General features: G+C 37.4%; 1 protein-coding gene across 1 annotated transcript in view; it reads left to right on the top strand.

The window, feature by feature from the left end:
- SLC10A7 (solute carrier family 10 member 7) overlaps nt 1-21110 on the top strand; it is a 427489-nt gene that overhangs the window by 124797 nt on the left and 281582 nt on the right. Inside the window, exon 5 of the mRNA XM_007944113.1 lies at nt 17859-17897. Coding sequence (XP_007942304.1) covers nt 17859-17897 — 39 coding nt within the window. The remainder of the gene's footprint in view (nt 1-17858; nt 17898-21110) is intronic.

Genomic DNA, 21110 nt, shown 5'->3' with positions numbered 1-21110 from the left:
TCATTCCAACACCATTTGTTGAAAAGACTATCCTTTCTCCATTACGTTTTTGTCAAAAATCAATTACTATATCTGTGTAGGGAGCTTTGGTGGCATAGTGGATAAGGCACTTGACTGCTACCCAGAAGGTCAGCGGTTCAAACCCACCAGCTGCTCCACAGAAGGAAGATGGGTGATCTACTTCTGTAAAGATTTACAGCCTTGGAAACCCAATGGGGCTTGCGGTGAATTCGAAATGACTCAATGGCAGTGAGTGTAGTTTATATCTGTGTACGTCTATTTTTGGAGTCTTTATTTTATGCTATTGTAAATAATATTATTGGATTAATTGCTATTTAAAATGATTTTTTTTTGTTGTTGTTGTTAGGTGCCATCCAGTCAGTTTCAACTCATAGTGACTGTATGTACAACAGAATGAAACACTGCCTGGTCCTGCATCATCCTCAGAATCTTTGTCATGCTTGAGTCCATTATTGCAGCCACTGGGTCAATTCATCTTGTTGAAGGTCTTTCCCTCTTTCACTGACCCTCGACCTAACTTAGCGTGATCGGCTTCTCCAGGGACTCGTCCCCTCTGATGATATGACTAAAGGATGAGAGACAAAGTCTGGCCATTTTCACTTCTAAGGAGCATTCCTGCTGTACTTCCTCCAAGACAGATGTGTTTATTCTTCTAGCAGCCCATGGTACATTCAGTATTCTTCACCAACACCATAATTCAAATGCATCAATTCTTTTTGGTCTTCTTTATTCATCATCCAGCTCTCACATGCATATGAAGCTATTGAAAATACCATGGTTTGGGTCAGGCACACTGTTCTGGTTACCTAGTGCTGCTCTGACAAGAATGTACTACAAATGGGATGGTTTTATCAAACAGGAGTTTATTCTCTTACAATTCAGGAGGCTAGAAGTCCAAGTTCAAAGTTCTAGGCTCTAATGGCTGTATGAAAGCCCCTCAGACTTGGGCTTCAGCTCTGCCTCTTGTTCCTGGCCCACTGAAGCTAGAGGCATCTCTTCACTCAGGCAGCTACTAGCTGCTGAGGCTAACAAGCCCAAGGTCAACAAATAAAATGGCGTAGTCTTGATGTTACCAACCCACATGGCAGGCCGTTAATTCAAGTCCATTGTAAGTCCCAATGTCGGCAGAGCGTGGCAGGCTGCTGAACGATGGCTCAGCTACATGCAGGGTCCAACCATGCCATAAGCTGGAGACTGTTCCCCAAGGCTTCTCCTTATATACAGGAAGCAGACCACATCCGTAAGGCAGCTACTCTAGCTGCTCACAGTAGATTCTACCATAGAGTTGATAACCAGTCTCATCAAGGGGAATACTACATCCAGCTGCCCAGCCACTTAACCAGGCCCAGCCAAGTTGACACACAAACTTAACCACCACATGCACCTTAGTCTTCGAAGTGATATCTTGGCTCTTTCACAGTTTAAAGAGGTCTTTTGCAGCACATTTGACCAATGCAATATATTGTTTGATTTCCTGACTACTGCTTGTTACTGAGTGTTAATAATAGATCCAAGTAAAATGAAATTCTTGAAAACTTTAATCTTTTTCTCCATTTATTGTGATGTTGCTTATTGGCCCTGTTTTGAGGATTTTTGTTTTCTTTATGTTGAGGTGTAACCCATAGTGATGGATGTAGTCTTTGATCTTCATCAGTAAATGCTTCAAGTCTTCTTCACTTTCAGCAAACAAAGTTGTGTCATCTACATATTGAAGGTTGTTAATGAGTCTTCATCCAATCCTGATGCTGCAGTCTTCATACAGTCCAGCTTGTCAAATTATTTGCTCAATTATTTGCTAGTATACAGAAATATATACACACACCTTGTTTTCTGCAGCTTTGCTAAACTCACTTATTATTCCTTATCGGTTTTAGATTTTTTAGATTTAGGGAGATTTTTTACTCAATGGCATTTGTTTATAAAAACAGGTTTATTTCTTTTTCTTGCATAATTCCTTGTCTAGGACTTTCAGGCCAACATTGAACACAGGTAGCAGTAAGAATGAGCATCCTTACCTTGTTCCTGATGTTAGGGGAAAAACATTCAGTCATTCACCATTAAGTGTGATGTTAGCTGATCATTATTGAAAGGATATCTTTCACCAGGTGAAAGAAGTTCAATCAATTCTAGTTTTCTGAGAATTTTTATTATGGATGTATGCTGAATTTTATCATATATTTTTCTGTACCATATGTTTATTCATTTTAAATCTACTGATAAGGTGAATTGCCTTGATTGATTTTCAAATCTGAAATCAATTTTGCCTTCTTGGAATGAATCTTGCTGAATCAGCTCAAATTTTTTTTGTCTGTCTGTGTTCATGAAGACTATTGTTCTGCAGTTTTCTTACGATATTTTGGTGACTGGGTAATGATGGTCTCATAAAATGATTTGGCAAATTTTCCCTCCTCTTGCATTTTCTGGGTGAATGTTTGCAGATGTTTGGTAGAATTCACTAGCAGAGCTGTATCATCCTGCAGATTCTTTGTAAAGGTTTAACCACATATCTGGTGTCTTTAATATATAGTTGACTATTAAGGCGATCTATTTTTTCTTGAGAGAGCTTTAGTAGTTTATGTCTTTCAAGGACTTTGTACATTTCATGTAAGTTGTTGAATTTTAGGGTAGAATGCTGTTCACTGTATTCTCACATTATCCTTTAAATATCTGAAGGATCTAAAATGTCTTCTCTATAATTCCTGATATTGGTAGTTTTGCTTTTTCTTTAACAGCAGGGATGGGCAAACTGTGGCCCACAGGCCCAGTTAGGCTTGCTGGATGTTTTTATATGATCTGTGAGTTAAGAACGTTTTTTAATATTTTTTTTGTTGGAAAAAATGAAAAGGAGAAAAAAAATCATGACACATAAAAATTATGTGACAATCAAATTTTAATATCCTCAGATAAAGTTTTATTAGAACATAGCCACACTTGGCTACATGGACTATAGACTGTAAACAAGGAAGAGAAGATGATGACTCCCTCCGATATATGGTGGAGCTGGCTGCACAAAGACTCTATGAGGTCCTTATACTGGTTCACTGATAACCTTATATCTCTGTATACATTAAAACTTGAAAAAAAAAAAAAAAAGAGTTGAGGCGAATTCAAGACCATATTAGGTCACAAAACCTAAAATACTTACTATGTGTCCTTTTGCAGAAAACGTTTGCCAACCTCTATTTAGAGGTTTATGAATTTTATTAATCTTTATTTCAAGGAACTGAACTAGGTTTGAGTTTCATTTTTCTTCTCTATTATTTTTCTAGTTTTTATTTCATTTGTTTCTGTTCATACCTTTATTATTTCCTTCCTTGTGTTTATTTTGTGTTTTATTTGCTCTTTTTAAAATTTCTTCTGTCTTTGGAAGTATAATATCTCTTCACATCTTGCTGTTCAGTAATATCATGTGTAGTTTGAAATTGGCTATGGTAGGAGTATATAAGTATATACACCATGAAATCAGCAAATAATACCAACTTGTGTTTTTTCCCTCATCCCATGAGCCATTTGTTAAACACTTACCAGCACACTATTTGTAATATCAATAATACAGCTCTTTTTAATCCTCTCAGGGGACCTCACATGAAAAAATGATCTCTAATGAAAAGTTAATATAAAAGAGGGAGGACTTACTACTGAAAACTGTGATTTGAAATATGGATTTTAAATCTAGGATTCTAAAAGAGATTATGTAGTATTTGATCCAGAAGACATGAAGAATAGGATAGGTAGGCACCATTTATTAATGATTTCAATGTATTCCTATTTGAGGAAAAGTGCCTTGATTAGATGATCTGCTGAAGTCCATTGCAGTTCTGTGAATCTATGGTAAGTTATTTATTTCCCAGAAGATAGCAGGAAAGCTATTTTATTGCTAATGAAAAGCTGATGAGAGAGTTATTGCTGAGGGATTGATCCATTGCCCTCTTAAGAAGCTCTGAGATTTTCAGACCTAATGGATGGAAAAGAGCAGAAATAACAGTTTGGTAGCTGTAGTCTAAAATTGTAAGAAACATTGGATGCTTTGACATAGGTTGTCACTTAGGTTTTGTGGATGCCTTTCTAAACACAGTGTTTGGGGAATTCTTGGCCAATTCCTCTGTTGGTGTGCTAAGAGCTTAGTCCCTGTGTTGGCATTAAATAGAACCATTAATTGATCTGTATCACTAGGAGATTATGAAAAAGCCCATTTCAAAGGAAATTTTAGTAGTTAATTTCTATCCTTCTATATAACTCTTGATACCATTGATCTTGTACTGTAGCTGTTCGTATGTCTGTCTTCTAGCCCTAGACTGTTAGTAGGCACTCTGTGGTATTTAGTTTTGTAACCTCAGTGCTAGCTAAATAAATTGCTTAATTTATTTGTGTTGAATGAATGAATAATTACAGGAGCACTTGTTTTATTTCCTTTTTGGCAGGAGACAAAAATGCTAATGTTTAAGAACAATTAAACTTTAGGAATATTGAGACACTGACATTTTAAAAACATGTAATGTCAAATAGTGTATAACATTTTAAGTTAAATTTCATTCCACTTAATCTTTTTATTTTTTAACAATGCTTAAGCAGCTATTAATAAATAGGTAGTATGTATCTTCTGTTTAAGAACTGAATCTTTATGCAGTTTTTTTCTTGATATTATCCTCAATTTCATTTAATTTTTAGACAGGCATTTATTGAACACTTAATGTATTCATATCATTATTCAAATTTATCTAAAAATTAAAGAGGGATCCTCTAAAATTTTAGCTTTACTTAACATATAACATTTGTTATGTGTGTTTGTGTGTGTGTTTTTCCAATAAATATACAATCAGTATGAAAACTAAGGAAAAATACAAAGGGGGGGGAAACATAATCCTATTACCCCAACGTAACCACTATCAGTGTTTCTGCATATGCCCATTATATGTATGTTTTATGTACATACTGTTTTTAAAATAGTATGTATATATGATGGGAGCTCTGGTAGCATAGTGGCTAAGACACTTGCCTGCTAACCAGAGGGCTGGCGGTTCAAACCCACCAGCCACTCCTCGGAAGGAAGGTTGGGCAGTCCTACTTCCGTAGTGATACTGCCTCGGAAACCCAAGGAGGGGTCGCTATGAGTCGGGTTTGACTCGACGGCACATAACAACAACAACAATGTATATATGATAAAAAACAGTATGTATGTTAAAATGTATGTTGAAAATAGTATGGCCCTTAGACACCTTTCAAGCTGAGAACTGAACTCAACCCCTGTGGTTTAATTTACAGCCAAACGATAGACAGGCCTATAAGGTGAACAATGATACCAGGAAAGTGTGCAATCATAAGAACGTTCAACCATACTCAATCAAAAGGGCAGCATTTACTCAAGTAAAGCTAAGAAGGCAGGAAGGGATAGGAAAGAAGGAGGAAGGGGAATGGTAAACACAGGGAAGAAGTGGGAAGAGTGCTGTTACATTGCGGGGATTGCAGTGAATGCCACAAAACAGAATGTGTGCATGCTTGTTGAATGGAAAACCAATTTGCTCTGTAAACTTTCACCCAAATACAACTAAAAGCAAAAACAAACAGTATATAAAATAAGCAATGCAAGTGTATGACAGAGGGGGCTCAGGGAATGTCTAGAGATGAGTTCTGTTCTGTCTTTGCCATAAGTTAACATGACCTTGGGAAAGATCCTTCACCTCTGGAGTTCTTCTGTTTCTTCACTTATAAAGGGATTGCCATAGTATCAAAGGGCCCTTCCCACTTAAAAATTCTGATTTCATTGTAATTCAACATCTTTGAAGACTGCGACCACAGGGAGATGCAATTTGAAGGCAGATTTTAAAATTTTGAACTATTATAAATGTTGCCTACCAATATCATTAGGCTTTGTTATTATGAACTAGTAATACTGAAAATAACCTGTATTTCTCCTGAAGCAGGACTGTGTTCTAAATTGATGCAGTTATTTGAGCTGATAAATGTTTATAAGAAACTGTTAAAAACAATTCTTGCAAGTTTTTAAGCAGGCTACCAAATATAAGAAATACAGAATCACCACTATTTTAAGTACATAGTCTTTTGTTACAAAAGTATACCAAGGAGAAAATCAAAGCAGCTATGTTACTGGATTCTTTTTGCACCTCAGGAAAATTGATTTTGCTTCCCCCTCCCCCTACATATTGTGGAAATGTAGATTGATATGCAAGAACTATTGCATATTATGTACCAAGGCTTTAAAAGTGTTAAAAGGTGTCTGGTTTGTCTTAGAAGGGTCAGTTTGCACATTAAACGATTTTTGTTGAACAGTTAAAATGTCCTTTTACTTTTACCATTTTGCACTCGCATTTTTTGTATGCATTTTAACGGTTATTTAAGAGTCCCCATGTGCTTAGAAAGGAATCTGAATATATGTGCCTTTTTAAAAAAGCCTGAGCACAGTGTAGGTTATTCCATCAATACCATCAAATGACTGGGAGCTGTATTTGGAACAATATGTAAAAATACAGCTTGTGAAAGATTTCCTTTATTAACTGTCATCATCCTCAGAATATATGTTCAAATAAACGTTGTGTAATAACTAAATTTGAGATTAATAGGCCCCTTAAGAAACAGCGAAGTCATTCAGAATAGTCAGTGAAAAATAGGCTGTAAGACTGTAACATGCACATATTGTCCTGCTTACATGCTCTCTCTGGTGTCATTCCCATTTATCACTGTCGGCGGGCTCTGTTCTCATTAAAACACTCTTGCACAAAAGCAACTTAATTTTCTTAAGAGGACAGGACACCTGATTCAATTTAGCACCTACAAACAGTAACTTGAATATATTTTTTTCTGGCCTGAATTGAGATGAATAGTTACCATCAAGGATAGCAGCAGCCCCCCTGCCCCCACATTCACCTCAAGATTAAGGATATTAAATAATTCTTCCACTCTTATCAAGAAATGGATCTGTAGAAATGGGGAAGAAATGCATATAGCTTACTGTTGGGAAAGCAGCTGATGTCAAATATTTACTCTTAAATGACAGATATACTGATACATGTTAAACTTCTAACAGTGCCTGTAATATTTTTAAGGCAAAGAATTAAAGTGGCCATTAAGAAGGCAAATTTTAATAACAGATGTTCTAAAATGAATTTCTTCAAATTGGAGAATGCCTTGTAGCAGTACATTTGTACTTGTAGTCTTCATTTAGATTTGTTGAGAAGAAAAACTTAGTAATGATTTTAAACAATATTGTATTTTTTAGCCCTTGCTGCTTACAAAAATCCAATGACACAAATAATGGAATTAAATTAAGAGTGCTCCTTTAATGTTGAACATGATACCTAAACTCACATCTTAATTCATGTCTTGTATCCCCTATGTATTTAATTTTTTTATAAATATAAAATATTATTGAGCTTTGGCTCAATAGTATTTAAATATAATATAGAAATATATAGCTTAAATTGTAGTTGTTATAAGATCTATCCAGTAAAAGTAGTAGTATTTAAGTTGTCAGTATTAAAATGCCCTTTTGAAGTACTTATTAGAAAGCCAGTGATAATTGGCTGACAGAGCTATGGTTTGTTTAAAGCAACAGAGAATGAATTTTTCTTAATTCTGTTTTTTGTTTTTTTTTTTTGTAACTGCCTTTAATGGCGCTGGACAAAATCTCTTACAAAAAAAAGAAAATATTTTGGTTTTCCATAGTAATTGAAGACCAGTGATTGGACTTTACTCTTTGATGCTTTGAGTCCTTAAGTTTTTTCAAACTGAACCTAGGCTTAGGAAGGAAATAAGTAATAAGGCCAGTCTCCTTCCTGTGAATGAGAGATTGGATTGATATAAATTCACATAGTTGAGGAATTTCTCTAGAGTTAGCCAGTTCAGCTTTAATCCCCAGCAATTGTGACTGATGTCAAATTTCTTTTCCTTATTTCTCAATGACGTGTTGTTCCATGTGCAATGGGAACAGAGATTATGCTGAACAGAATTTGTAACTTAGAGGAAGCACTTCTGGTTTATCCAACCTGCTTGATTTCTCCTTTATTGTTTTGTTTCTTGTTTAGGAACATGATTCTATCAGTTAGGCTTTCAGTAATAGAATATCATACTACAAGCAGCTTAAACAAGCATATACCAGGATGCCTGGAGGTAAGGGCTGCTGGCATTTGTTCAGTGGCTCGGTGACATTAGAGCAGCTGTCTGTGCAATTCTATTGGCCTTTCTCTTATGGCTGCAAGGTAGCTTTCACCACTCTAGGCAGGAAGAAGAGAGAAAGGAGTAGTGCCAGAAACTAACCAAGCCATCACCCTTCCATCTAGCATATATCAGTTTATATCTCATTGGCCAGAATTTTATTGCATGGTAACCCGTAGCTTTCCTTTTTCATTTGTACTTTTTGTGTCATTTTTGAAAAATTGTTTCCTTTTCTGAAGGTATAAAAATATTCTCTTATATTTTCTTCTAAAAGTTTTAAAGTTTTGCCTTTCACATTTAGGTCTTTAATCTATCTAGTGTGTGTGTGTGAGTGTGTGTGTGTATATATATATATATATACACACACACATATATATATATATGTTGTTGTTATGTGCCATCAAGTTGGCCCCGACTCATAGCGACCTCTCCTTGGGTTTCCCAGGCAGTATCACTACGGAAGTAGATTGCCCCATCTTCCTTCCGAGAAGTGGCTGGTGGGTTTGAACTGCCAGCCTTCTGGTTAGCAGTCAAGTGCCTTAGGCACTACATTACTAGAGCTCCCATATAATATATATATATATGTATTAATATTTAATGAAAAAGACAATTATTCTTCCTTTCCTAACAGATTTGCAATGGTAGTCTTGTCATATACATATACACATATCCAAACCAAAACCAAACTCACTGCCATTGAATTGGCCCTGACTCATAGCGACCCTCCTTGGGTTTCTGAGGCAATATCTTTGTGGAAGTAGATTGCCCCATCTTTCCTTCCGAGAAGTGGCTGGTATACATATAGGGGAATCCTTTTACATTATGTTTTTTATCTCTTTCATACTTTAATGCATACTTATTTTATAGTCTATTTCAGATTTGTATTACCCACAGACCTAGGGGTGCTTAGGGTTGCTGAATCTATATGGTTTATATACTGTCTCTCTTTTGCTGTTGGCTTTCTCACATGTTTTGTGAGTTTTTATTATGAGCTACTATTCAGAGGAGTTGTTTTATCTAGGAATCTACTTTGTTCTGGGTTGTTGAAGTGGTCCCAGAGAGGTTTTGCATTTGCTTTTTCCAGGACTTCAGTTCTACTGGTCCTTAACCTGTTTTGTTTTGTCTTATTCTTGTCTTGTTTATTTTTAGAGTTTCCTTATCTTTGTTTTCCTTTAAAAACTTGTTGTTTATATTGCTGTTCTTAAATCATATGGGTAGTGTAATTCAGTGCCCACACCTATCCTCGATGCAGGCCTTGTGTTGCTTCCTTGAATTTATATGTAGGGTTTTGTAGTTTCTCTTGTACGGTGAATGGAAGAAGTCCTGCCAGCATTCTGCTCTGCTTTATGCATGAATCAGTGTCATCCAGGACACTGCAGCACTAACTGGCTTTGACTGACTTCTTTATGCCTGGTACTTGGTTTTGTTTTAGCTCAGTATGTAAGTGTCGTAAGTGTTGTGCTGTTATTATAACCTCTTTATTGAGTAGCATGAACTCAAGGATTTTAGGGATAACATACCTTCTCACATATTCCTTTTTCCCACTTGCCCTTTGACAGCGTCTCTGGCAGATCTATTGCATTTGGGCCACTTTTGATTATAAAAATTGTCACATAGTTAGTAACTGGGATTAACTTTTAGGAGCTCTGGTGGTGTAACGCCTAAGGCATTTGACTGCTAACCAGAAGGCTGGCGGTTCAAACCCACCAGCCACTCCTCAGAAGGAAGATTGGGCAATCTACTTCCATAGAGATACTGCCCCGGAACGGGTGTCACTTGAGTTGGAACCGACTCGACGCCAGTGAGTTTTTTTTTTTAGTTATCAGATAACCCTGGTCAGTCTAGCTTGAAACTTCAAATTTTCTTTTTTCTCCACAATGTTGGCCTAACCTATGTTTTTAAAATGTGGAAAATTATAGTTTTTTTTCCTTGAATGAATACATATATGTGTGATAAAAATATGAATGAGCAAGACAAGTAGGGAAGGAGTTAGGGTCTGTTTCACTGGTTTCTTTTTTTTTTTTTTAAACTTCTCACCATTCCTTCTTCTGGCCTCTTCAGAGTCAGGAGTAGGGGGAAGTCAGGTTCATTAGAGAGCTCAGTAAGAGTCAAAATTGGTGCTATTGTACTTTGGCCATCAACACCCTCTGTCATAGCTGATATCTATATATTATCTCTTTTTGAAGGATGTGTTAGGAGAGAGGGTTCTTAAGAATACACTTTTAGCCCCTGCCCCTAATCATATACCGTCAGCCTCTATTGCTAGAGTCTCTTCCTGGTGTCTTGGGTGTGGTCTCTGAAAAGAAATCAAGTCTGACTGAAATTCTTCAAGGCATCTATTTGACCTACAAGGAATTGACGGAACCTTCCCTTATATCAGAACTGAGTTATACTTTGTCCAGTTGTTTACCCTCTCTCCTTGCCTCCTACCATTGTCATCTGTTCTAGGTAGCTTTCTGGTTTTGTCTTTTCTAGTCAGAAAGCAAGTACCTACATCTAGTTCACTCTCACACCTTCTTTCCTCCCCCAGTTTTAGGGAATGCATGATAATGTTTCCAAAACTTCTTACAGTATGCTCTGTCTGCTCCCTGGATAGTTTACCTCAATAAACATTCAACATTCTTGCTTCCTTGTAGTTTCCTCTGTCTCCATTGTTAGTTCATTTGTAGACATCACTACCATCTTCAACTTGGAAGGTGTAGTGGGAAGATCCACTTTCTCCCTGTTGTTGTTGTTAGTTGCCATCGCATCAGCTGTGACTCACAGTGACACTGTGTACAACAGAATGAAACAACACCCAGTCCTGCTCCATTCTCAGAATCCTTGCTATGCTTGAGCCCATCATCACAGCCACTGTATCAATCCACCTCATTGAGGGTCTTCCCCCTTTTTGCTGACCCTCTACTTTACCAAACATGATATCCTTCTCCAGGGAATGGTCCCTCCTGACAACATGACCAAAGTAAGTAAGATGAAGTCTGACTATTCTGCACTTTTTCTGGGACAGATTTATTCATTCTACTGGCCCATGGCATTTTCAGTATTCTCTGCCAACACCACAATCCAAAGACATCAACTCTTTTTCAGTCTTCCTTATTCATTGTCCAGCTTTCTCATCCATATGAGGCAACTGAAAAAATAGTAGCTTGGGTTAAGTGCATCTTAGTCTTCAAAGTGACATCATTGCTCCTCAACACTTTATAGAAGTCTTTTGCAGCAGATTTGCCAAGTGCAATATGAGACCTTATTTATTTATTTATTTATTGTGATTTGGATGAAAATGTACAGAACAAATTCACTTTCCATACAGCAGTTCACATACACTGCCTCACAACATTGACCACAATTCACCGCAATGCAGCTCCCCTCCCACTTCCTTCCGACAGTCATCTCTTCCCTATGTCCATCCCTTCCTGCACCCCTGCCCCCTGAGCTGTCTCCCTGTGCATAAACAGCCCTTATTTCTCCCATGATTGTTCTCTCTAAGGAGTGTACTTACCTCAGGTAAATGTTTAACTCCTTAAAAGCTTGGTAAATGTTTAACTACTTAAAAGCTTGGCTGGAAGCCACAAGTATGGGTTCAATTCCAGACCTGCAGGGCAGCCAGGGGCCATAGTCTTAGTGGTTCCACCAGGCTCTATCAGACCAGCAAACCTGGTCCCGCCTTTTTTTTTCCCAAATGATTTTGAGTTTTGTTCCACATTGTTTTCCCTCTCTATCCAGGATCTCCTACATAGATTCCCCTCCCAGTGGTTGACAGTGGTAGCCAGGCACCATCTAGTTCTTCTGGTCTCATAGTCATATAGGCTGAGGATCACATGGTGTACCAGTCGCTAGGACTAATTGTTTCCATGAATTTTGGTTTTCTTCATTCTTCTTTGCCCTGGATGAGGAGAGACCCATCATTGCATCTAGATGGCAGCTTGCTAGCTTTTAAGATCCCAGTCACTACTCACCAAAGTAGGAGGTGGAACAATGTTTTGTATAGTATGTTATGGCAATTGAGCTTGATGTCCCCTGCGACTATGGTCCCAAGCCCACATGTTCAACCACTCGGTCCCTCTGGGTAGCTGGCTGTGACCAAGCAGTGACCACAACCTTGCCCCTTGTCAGCTCTACTATACACCTGGGAATTCTGATCATTCACATAAACTTGTCTGCCATTGTCTGCCAACCCTATATATGTTCTTGGATACACTCCCCATTTCATAGACACACCTAATCGTTCAGCCTGTCCACCCAACTATCCACCCATGTACCCATGTTTGCCTTCACAGACAACGCAGTACTATGTGTGCAAAAGGGTTCATCCTTGTTGTCTGTACCTCCCATGTACCTTTCTATGTTTTCCTCTTCCTCAGTGCCACCATGTTGATCACTCACATATGGTGCATTGCCCTTCTCTTCATCCAAATCAATACTTATCTGTACCTATCTATCAGTGTTCCCTCCCTCCCCTCCCACCCCTGGTAACCAGCTAAGAAAATTTCCTTCCATAGATAAACCCTTCATTGACTTTTACAATAATGGACTAATACAATATTTGCCCTTCTGTGATTGACTTATTTTACTCAGCACGATGTCCTCCAAGTTCATACATGTTATGTGGTATTTTGCACATTCTAGGTTATTCTTTAGGGTTGCATAGTATTCCATTGTGTGTATGTACCAAAGTTTGGTTATCCATTCCTCAGCTGATGGATACCTAGGTTATTTCCATCTTTTGGCTATTGTAAATAGTGCTGCGATGAACATGGGTGTACATATGTCTGTTCTTGTCATCGTTCTCACTTCTAGTTATGGAATGGCTGGCTCAAATGATATTTGTAAATGCAACTTTTGAAGGAATCGCTATACTGCTTTCCAGAATGGTTGTACCATTTTACGGTTCCACCAGCAGTGCATGAGAGTCCCAATCTCTCCATATCCTCGCCAACATTTGTTATTTTCTGTCTTGTTGAACTTTGCTGTTAGTGCTGGAGCAAGATGGTATCTCATTGCTTTGATCTGTGATGCCTGATTTCTTGACTGTTGCTTCCATTGGTCTTGCTTGTGGATCCATGTAAAATGAAATCCATGACAACTTCATTTATTGTGTATTATTATTATTCTTTTCTTCATTTATTGTGATGTTGCTTATTGGTGCAGTTGTGAGGATTTTTGTTTTCTTTATGTTGAGGTGTAACCCATGTTGAAGACTGTAGTCTTTCATCTACATCAGTAAGTGCTTCAGGTTATCTTCATTTTCAGCAAGCAAGGTTGTATCATGTGCATCTCACAGGTTGTCAATAGTTCTTCGTCCAATCCTGATGCCGCGTTCTTCTTCATATAGTCCAGCTTCTTTGATTGTTTGCTTGCCATAGAGATTGAATAAGTGTGGTGAAAATATAGAACCCTATGTACACCCTTGTCTGTCTGTTTGTCACCTTGTGGTGGCTTGTATGTTGCTGTGAAGCTGGAGGCTATGCCCCAGTATTTAAAATACCAGCATGGTCACTCGTGGTGGACAGGTTTCAGTGAAGCTTCCAGACAGAGACAGACTGGGAATAAGGAAGGGGCCATCCACTTTTTTTAAAAAAAGTAACCACTGGATACCTTATGAATAGCAATGAAACACTATCTGATATATTTCTCCCTGAATGGAAGGGAAAAATCAAAACACCCCTCTACTTCTAGGAATTTTATCAATGTCCCTAGAATTTCCAGTCTTCTACATCCTGCATGTGGAAGTGATCCCTGTTATAGTTTTTGTGTCTTTTTATAAGTGCTGTATTTAAAAAATCTGCAGACTGGCCCAGATATAGCTACCAAAAGGTGGTGGTTATTGTTAGCTGCTATCGAATTGGCCACTGACTCATGAGGACTCCATACATAACAGTACTGGAACATTGTGATCCATAGGGTTTTCGTTATCTGGTTTTCAGAAGTGATCACCAGACTTTTCCTCCCAGTAGGGAACAAGACACTCATATCCCAAGAAAGTGTGATGTCATAATCCAATGGGTCCTACCTTCAGAACAAGTTGTCTTTGGTGGCTCATGTTTGATCTCAACACATGAAGTTTGTATTCTGTGTATAAGCTATAAAGCTGTGTTTGTTTTAATATAAAAGTAACACTATTATTTTGTGTGTGTTTCAAAAACCAAACATTCACATGATATAAATGCCCCAGGAGGATGTACTGTTTCATCCTATGGTTTCTTGCACCCCCACGTACCTTTGATGTGCTCCAAAGGGTGCCCACCCTCCAGCTTGTGAGACAACCAGCAAGAGATATCAGCAACATGCTGAACAGCATTAGGAATCTTAATTTTATTTTAAATATAATACTTATTATATTTTTAATACAAAGGGGTTCAGAAAATGGCTCCTTGGCCATATAACCCTTGTTGAAGTATAATAAAGCAACAATTGAAAAAAAAAAAAAGAAAGAAAAGAAAAAAGAAAGCCAAATAGTGCAGACAGAACAAAATAAAAACCAACCAACCAACAAAACAAACTGACCTCTACCTAATCTCTTTGAACAAAGTTAACCATAGTTAGGAATATTTGTGGTGCAGTTTAGAAAAAAAATAATAATAATGCTTGCTAGTGAGGTGTATGTACATGTTTACGCATTTACACAATAGGGACCATACATACTGTTTTGAAACTTGCTTTTTTGCTTATAATATCTTCGTGTACTTTAATATCAGTATATGCAGATTATTTTCTTTTTAATGGCTGCAGAGTATTCCTTAGTAATTACAGATTTTACATTTAAATACCTCTATTGCTATATTGCAGTGATAAATTCTAAAACATTATTTATGTTAAACATTGATGAACAATATCATAACAGAAATTGTAATGGAGATAAAGCAAGGTGTTGCCAAAAATTCTTATATTGGGTAAGGCAAGGAACTAATGAAGTCTAAATCTCTTGTCATTATTAATGTTTGATGTGGTGACAATTGTCAGATCCAGCCTCTGTATTCTCCCAAACACATAAAATAGCTTCATAGGAGAGACAGACTTTGGACATCATTGGGAATCCTACTTAATCAGTTAGCTGAATTGTAGGTGCTTAGAATGAGTTTCATGTGTTCTTACCTTAGAAAACCTTAGAATATAATGGAACAGGCAGGCATGTAAATAGGTCATTTCAATACAGTGTGACAAGTGCTATGGCAGTGGTATGTTCAGGATGTTCTGGGAGCAGGTGTGGGGTACTCAGTCCCCTGTAAGTGTGCACATATACATTTGCCAAGGTGTGTGTTGGGGAGTGTGATCAAAAACTTGGAAGGACAATGTGTGAGCCTAGTCACTAAGGATGAGTGAGAGTAATCTTGGTGGAAGAAGAGAACAAGGCATTCCAAGCCAGGGAGCAAAGAAACAGAAACCATATGATGAGTTGGGGGAATCACAAGTAGCTTAGTGTTACAAGAATATAAATTTGAGGCCGAGAGTAAGAAGGATACAGATCTGTTCATGGCAGACATAGTATATCATGTAAGGAGCTAGGAATTCCTCCTTAAGTCAGAAGACATGCGTATCTTTTATAAGATCCCTTAAATACTTCAAATATTCATCATTACTCTTTGAAACTCTGGAAAACAGCTTTTGACTTGAGCCAACTGTTAGCTCAGTTATCTGTGCTTGATTCTATTGCATCCAAGGTCTTTGGTTCAGTTTCAGATTTCACAGGGTTCTGCAGAATACCCAGAACCTTAGTCAGCTGTTTCAAAAATATTGCCAGAGCTCATTGCAAGGGAAGGCCTAGTTACAGTGTACGTGAATGAGTTCAAATCTATCACCACTGCCAGAAAAACAACGAAGAGTAAGTGCCGTGCTGATACTGTTGGCCTGAAGCATCTTTGGCTACCTAAGGTAGCCCATCACTGTCATGAACATTGTTATGAGATGAAGGAACACAGCCAATCCACCTAAAGTATATTGCTTGTGTTCAGGTTAAAAAGAGAAACGGTGAGAATGGGAGTATGGTGATTTGATCTGATGATTAATAGTTGGCTTTTCTTTTACTTTGGCTTCTGAGTCTTTTCACTTCAAATCGTTCTGTATTTATTTAAATGCCAGGTAAAACTGCTAGTTATTTAGTGTTAAGTTGGTGGAAGGCTCTGGAAAGAAAGAAACTTGAAAGAGGAACTAAAAGGGGAAGACTTCATTTCTTTACTAAGAATATAGATAATCCTTTTTAAGCCCCGAATTGTGTCTAGCAGTAAAAATGCATTTTTGTAGGAAGGAAGGCAATGGTCCCTCTTGTGTTACCAAAATTCATCTATTTATACCTTTTTACTTATTTTCACTCCATACATAAGGCTTTTTCCTAGAATGTTCCATAACAGAATTCAAGGAAGATATGTTAAATATGGTGCTATCATTTACAATTGCCATCTGTAATGTTTTATTTAGCTGAATCTTTCTTTCTTTTTTTTTTTTTTTCCCACTGCTCCCTGCACAACACGGAACACCATATGCCATTGTCCCTGTCAGAAAGCAAAGGTTTCCCTGGTCTGTGCCTGTGCCTGTGTTTATGCCACAGAGGAGCTGTGGTCCAGTGCCATCTTTTATTGATAGGGCCAGCAAAGGAGAAATCTAATGAAATTATCAAAGCTTTGAATTAATTATGAACTTGAATAGGAGAGCTAAGCTCTCTGGAGCCAAGGATCTCATTACCCATTCACTCTCATTGCATCCTCTTCTGGAGCAGAAGGCATTTTCAGCTACAGCTCTTAGCCTGGCTTTGGACTTTATTCAAACTTACTAAACTGACATCTTCTTCTTACTACAATGTGGCTGTTAATGTCCATGATGATTAATTTAATTCTGCTCTGGATCTACAGGACATGTAAATAAGTTTTCTCTACCCCTCCTTTTGCCTTTTGTTATTATTTTATCCATCTCTTTCATTACATTGGATTTTATATAAGTTTTTATCCTTTTGGGGTAATGTGTGAAGCTTTTAAGATTCAGGTGTAGCTCTACAGAACATAGTGAATGATTTAAAGTTGAGAGCTATCCTCCATCTACTGTGTATCCCCTGGATATTTAGGTAAGCACAGGCAAATATTGCTTCTTTGAATTATGAATACCAAATTGAAGTTTTGCTTGCTTGTTTCTACTTTAGAATTATCAGTGTAGCAAATAACTTCCATGGTCTTAATAACATTGTTCATATTTCTAATGTGCAATGTATGGGAACAACAGATCTCACATTGTGGTTGTAGCTTGTAGAACTTATGTTCACTGATAGGTAGTAGTTAATGTTTGCCTTATAATTTTGTTTTTCCCTCTCCCAGGAATATGACTTTTTTTGATGAATAAATCAACCCGATTGTTTTGAGTCTAGTAACAAAATCAATAACAATAAGGTTTTGATTTACTATTGGTGGTGATTCTTTTGGTACTGTCATATAGGTTCAGAGATCTCATGACAAGCCTTTTCTACTTGCTTTTGAGACCCATTATTTATGAATTCCTAAGTTGTAGCTCATCTATCTTAGTAAACTACAGGCCACTGGCAATTTTTGTAAGCAGTGACTAACTTTGTTTTTTGGAGTCAATGTTTTGAGGTTTTGTATAGTGGGGGAAGGAAGAATGCCAATTTGCTTTTCCTAGTCTTATTATTTTCAGTAAGTTTTTTTTTCCCCTATTTGTTTTCTCTGTAGGCAGCTGCAATATTTAATTCAGCCTTTGGAAGCTTTTTGGTAAGTAAACATGATTTAACTTATTTTAACTTCTTGTGATGTGAGTATGAAACCTTTAGTGAAAACTGGTCTTGTTTTACTATTTGCTTAAATATAAAATTTCTTGAATTTTGTCATGTGCCATCATCAATATCCTGAAGAAAATTAGTTAATAACTAAAGCAAATGTTCTCTTACAATATAATTTGGAGACTTGAGTTTAATATTCCATTTAATGGATTCAAGGAATCAATTAAAATACTACGTTTCTCTTTATAGAGGTTATATCAATATATTGATCATTTAATGAGGTCTTTTAGATTATTATTATTTTGTATCATGGGACCAAGATTTTGAAAAGGAAACATGACCCAGCTGGTCAGAAAGGGAATGCTAATTTACTTGTTGACATGTCATTTATTTTGTACATTTCATTGTCAGTGAAGCTTCAGTCTTGGATACTTGTGAGAAATCTATGTTAAAAAAAACTTCAAAGGTAGAAATAACTAGTGAGTAATTTGTAAGAAAATGTAATATTTTTGGAGATATGAACTATAAAGTTTATGGAAACAAATTTGAAAGTAATTCAACTTTCATAATGTAGAACCAAATATAATTACAAGGCCAATTATATTTTAGTGTTTTTATTATTGTTTTTTGAATAGGTAATGTGACAAAGACTTGATTTGAAAGAATGAGAAAGAAAATACATATTCTGTGAATTGAATAGTTTTGTTTATACCTTAAAACTTTGTTAAATTCATGAAAATGCATTAGAATGTTATGTTTTTGATACATAACTCATAAAGAAACATGTATTGTAGTGATTTACAAAAAATTGAGAATAAAGTTAGTGGAGTATAAATGAAAGTCTAGGAAAAATATCAGGGACCTGTGTTTAAAATGCTCCTATGTCACTTAATATTTTATGTACTTGAAACAGTGTTAATTCTATATACTATTATATGGATTTATAACGTCACGTAGTATTAAAGCTTTTAATGGTGTAGCTTCCTTAGAATCTACCCTATTGTTTAAAATGTACAAATGTCATAATCACCCAATGCTGCTACTTATTTTAGATTCAGTACCATTTTGCTAGGTCATTAGTTCACATGGGCAAGTATTATTTTCTATATGTTGCCACAATTGTTTGACAGAGTAATATCTGTAAAATATGATTTTGCTGGAAGCCAATTTTTGTATATGGTTTGAAAATTATATACATCCACTCTCCTGGTTTCCTAAACCAGGCCCCTGATGCTTTAAAATAGCATGGCTAATTGCAGAAAAGTTAGGGCAATTATGTGAATAATGAAACAAGATACCCTGTCACTTGGTACAGGATGAACTTGTTAGGTATAGTTTGGGCTTTGTCCTGACATATTATACTATCTGTTATATCAGGCCCAGTCCTTTGATAAGGCCCAGAATTAGGTGAAATTTGTTCTAGGAGTGTTTTAGTTATCTAGTGCTGTTATAATAGAGATACCACAAGTGGGTAGCTTTGACAAATTCATTTTCTCCACTTTAGTTGGCAACAAGTCTGAATTTAGGATGCCAGCTCTAGGAAAAGGCTTTTTTTTACTGTAGGCTCTTGGGAAAGGTCCTTGTCTCTTTGAGCTTCTGCTCCTGGGCAAATCTTCATGTGACTTGGCATCTATCTTCCCCTATCTTTGCTTCCTAGCTTGCTTGTTTAATCGCTTTTGTATCTCAGAAGAGATTGACTCAAGATATACCATACACTAATACTACTTTATTAACATAAAAAGGAAAGGCCATTCCCAAATGGAATTATAACCACAGACATGTTGTTGTTGTTGTTGTTATGTGCCGTTGAGTCGGATCCGACTCATAGCGACCCCTCCTTGGGTTTCTGAGGCAGCATCACTATGAAAGTAGATTGCCCCATCTTCCTTCCGAGGAGTGGCTGGTGGATTTGAACCGCCAGCCTTCTGGTTAGCAGTCAAGTGCCTTAGGCACTATGCTACCAGAGCTCCAAACCACAGACATAGAGGTTAGAATTTACAACACATATTTTTGGGAGACACAGTTCAATTCATAACAAGGACTTCCTTAGAATTTTTACTGCGTTCTTTCATTCTAATAAGATGTAAATTTCTAGTTGTCCTGATTTTTTTCCTTCTCCACTTCTTACCTTAATTCAGCTGACCAATCAAAAATATGTTTTGATTTTCTGCCACAAAGTAGTTTTCTAGTAGCTGTGGAGGGTGCAGGCACCAGGGAGCAAGGGCAAACAGGGCCGGCAGCCAGAACAGGTAAGGTGGGCTGAGAAGAGCCCCAGGTGGCAGGCAGCAGTGGCAGACAGGGCTGGCAGGAACAGGTAGGGGGTAACCCAGGAAGGGAACAGAGCGGTTGTAACAGCTAAGGGAGATGAACTTGTCTGTCGGTTTGTCATACTTCAATGTTGCTGTGAGGCTGGAGGCTGTGCCAGCAGGGGGGTGCCCATGGTGGACTGGTTTTGGTGGAGCTTCCAGACTTAGATAGACTTGGAAGAAGGCAGAGGCCATACATTTCTGAAAGAATTGGCCAGTGAAAACCTTATGAATATTAGTGAAACACTGTCTGATGTATTACTGGAAAATTTTATGAATAGCCCTGGACCATTGTCCAATACAATGCTGGAAGTTGAGCCCTTCAGGTTGGAAGGCACTCAAAATATGACTGGGAAAGAGCTGCCTCATCAGAGTAGAACCCACCTTAATGATATGGATAAAGTACAGCTTGCAGGACCTCCATTTGCTGAAGTGGCCCAACTCAGTATAAAAAGAAACAGCTGTAAACATCCATTGATAATCAGAACATGGAATGTACAAAGTAAGACTCTAGGAAAATTGGAAGTTGTTAAAAATGAAATGGAACGCATAAAGATTGATATCTTGGGCATTAGTGAGCTGAAATGGGCAGGTTTTAGCCATGTTGAATCACATAATCATATGATCTATTGTGCCGGGAATGACAAATTGAAGACTAATGGTGTGGCATTCGTCATCATAAAGAATGTTTTGAGATCTATCCTGAAGTACAGTGCTGTCAGTGATAGAATAATATCCATATGCCTACAAGGTAAACCTTCCTGTCTTTTAATCCTCTTTCTCTTGCTCTTCTGGCCTGCTTCTTTGGGCATCCCTGAGTTTCCCCTCCTCACCTAATCCCTTTGGCTGATTGCTCTTCTCTTTGGCTTCCTGGGTTTTACCCCTTTCTCCTGCTCTCC

This window comes from Orycteropus afer, unplaced genomic scaffold, assembly GCF_000298275.1.
Source record: "Orycteropus afer afer isolate SDZICR_OR568_19922 unplaced genomic scaffold, OryAfe1.0 scaffold00120, whole genome shotgun sequence".
In the NCBI taxonomy this organism is placed as follows: domain Eukaryota; kingdom Metazoa; phylum Chordata; class Mammalia; order Tubulidentata; family Orycteropodidae; genus Orycteropus; species Orycteropus afer.
This window is presented reverse-complemented; position numbering and strand designations above follow the sequence as displayed.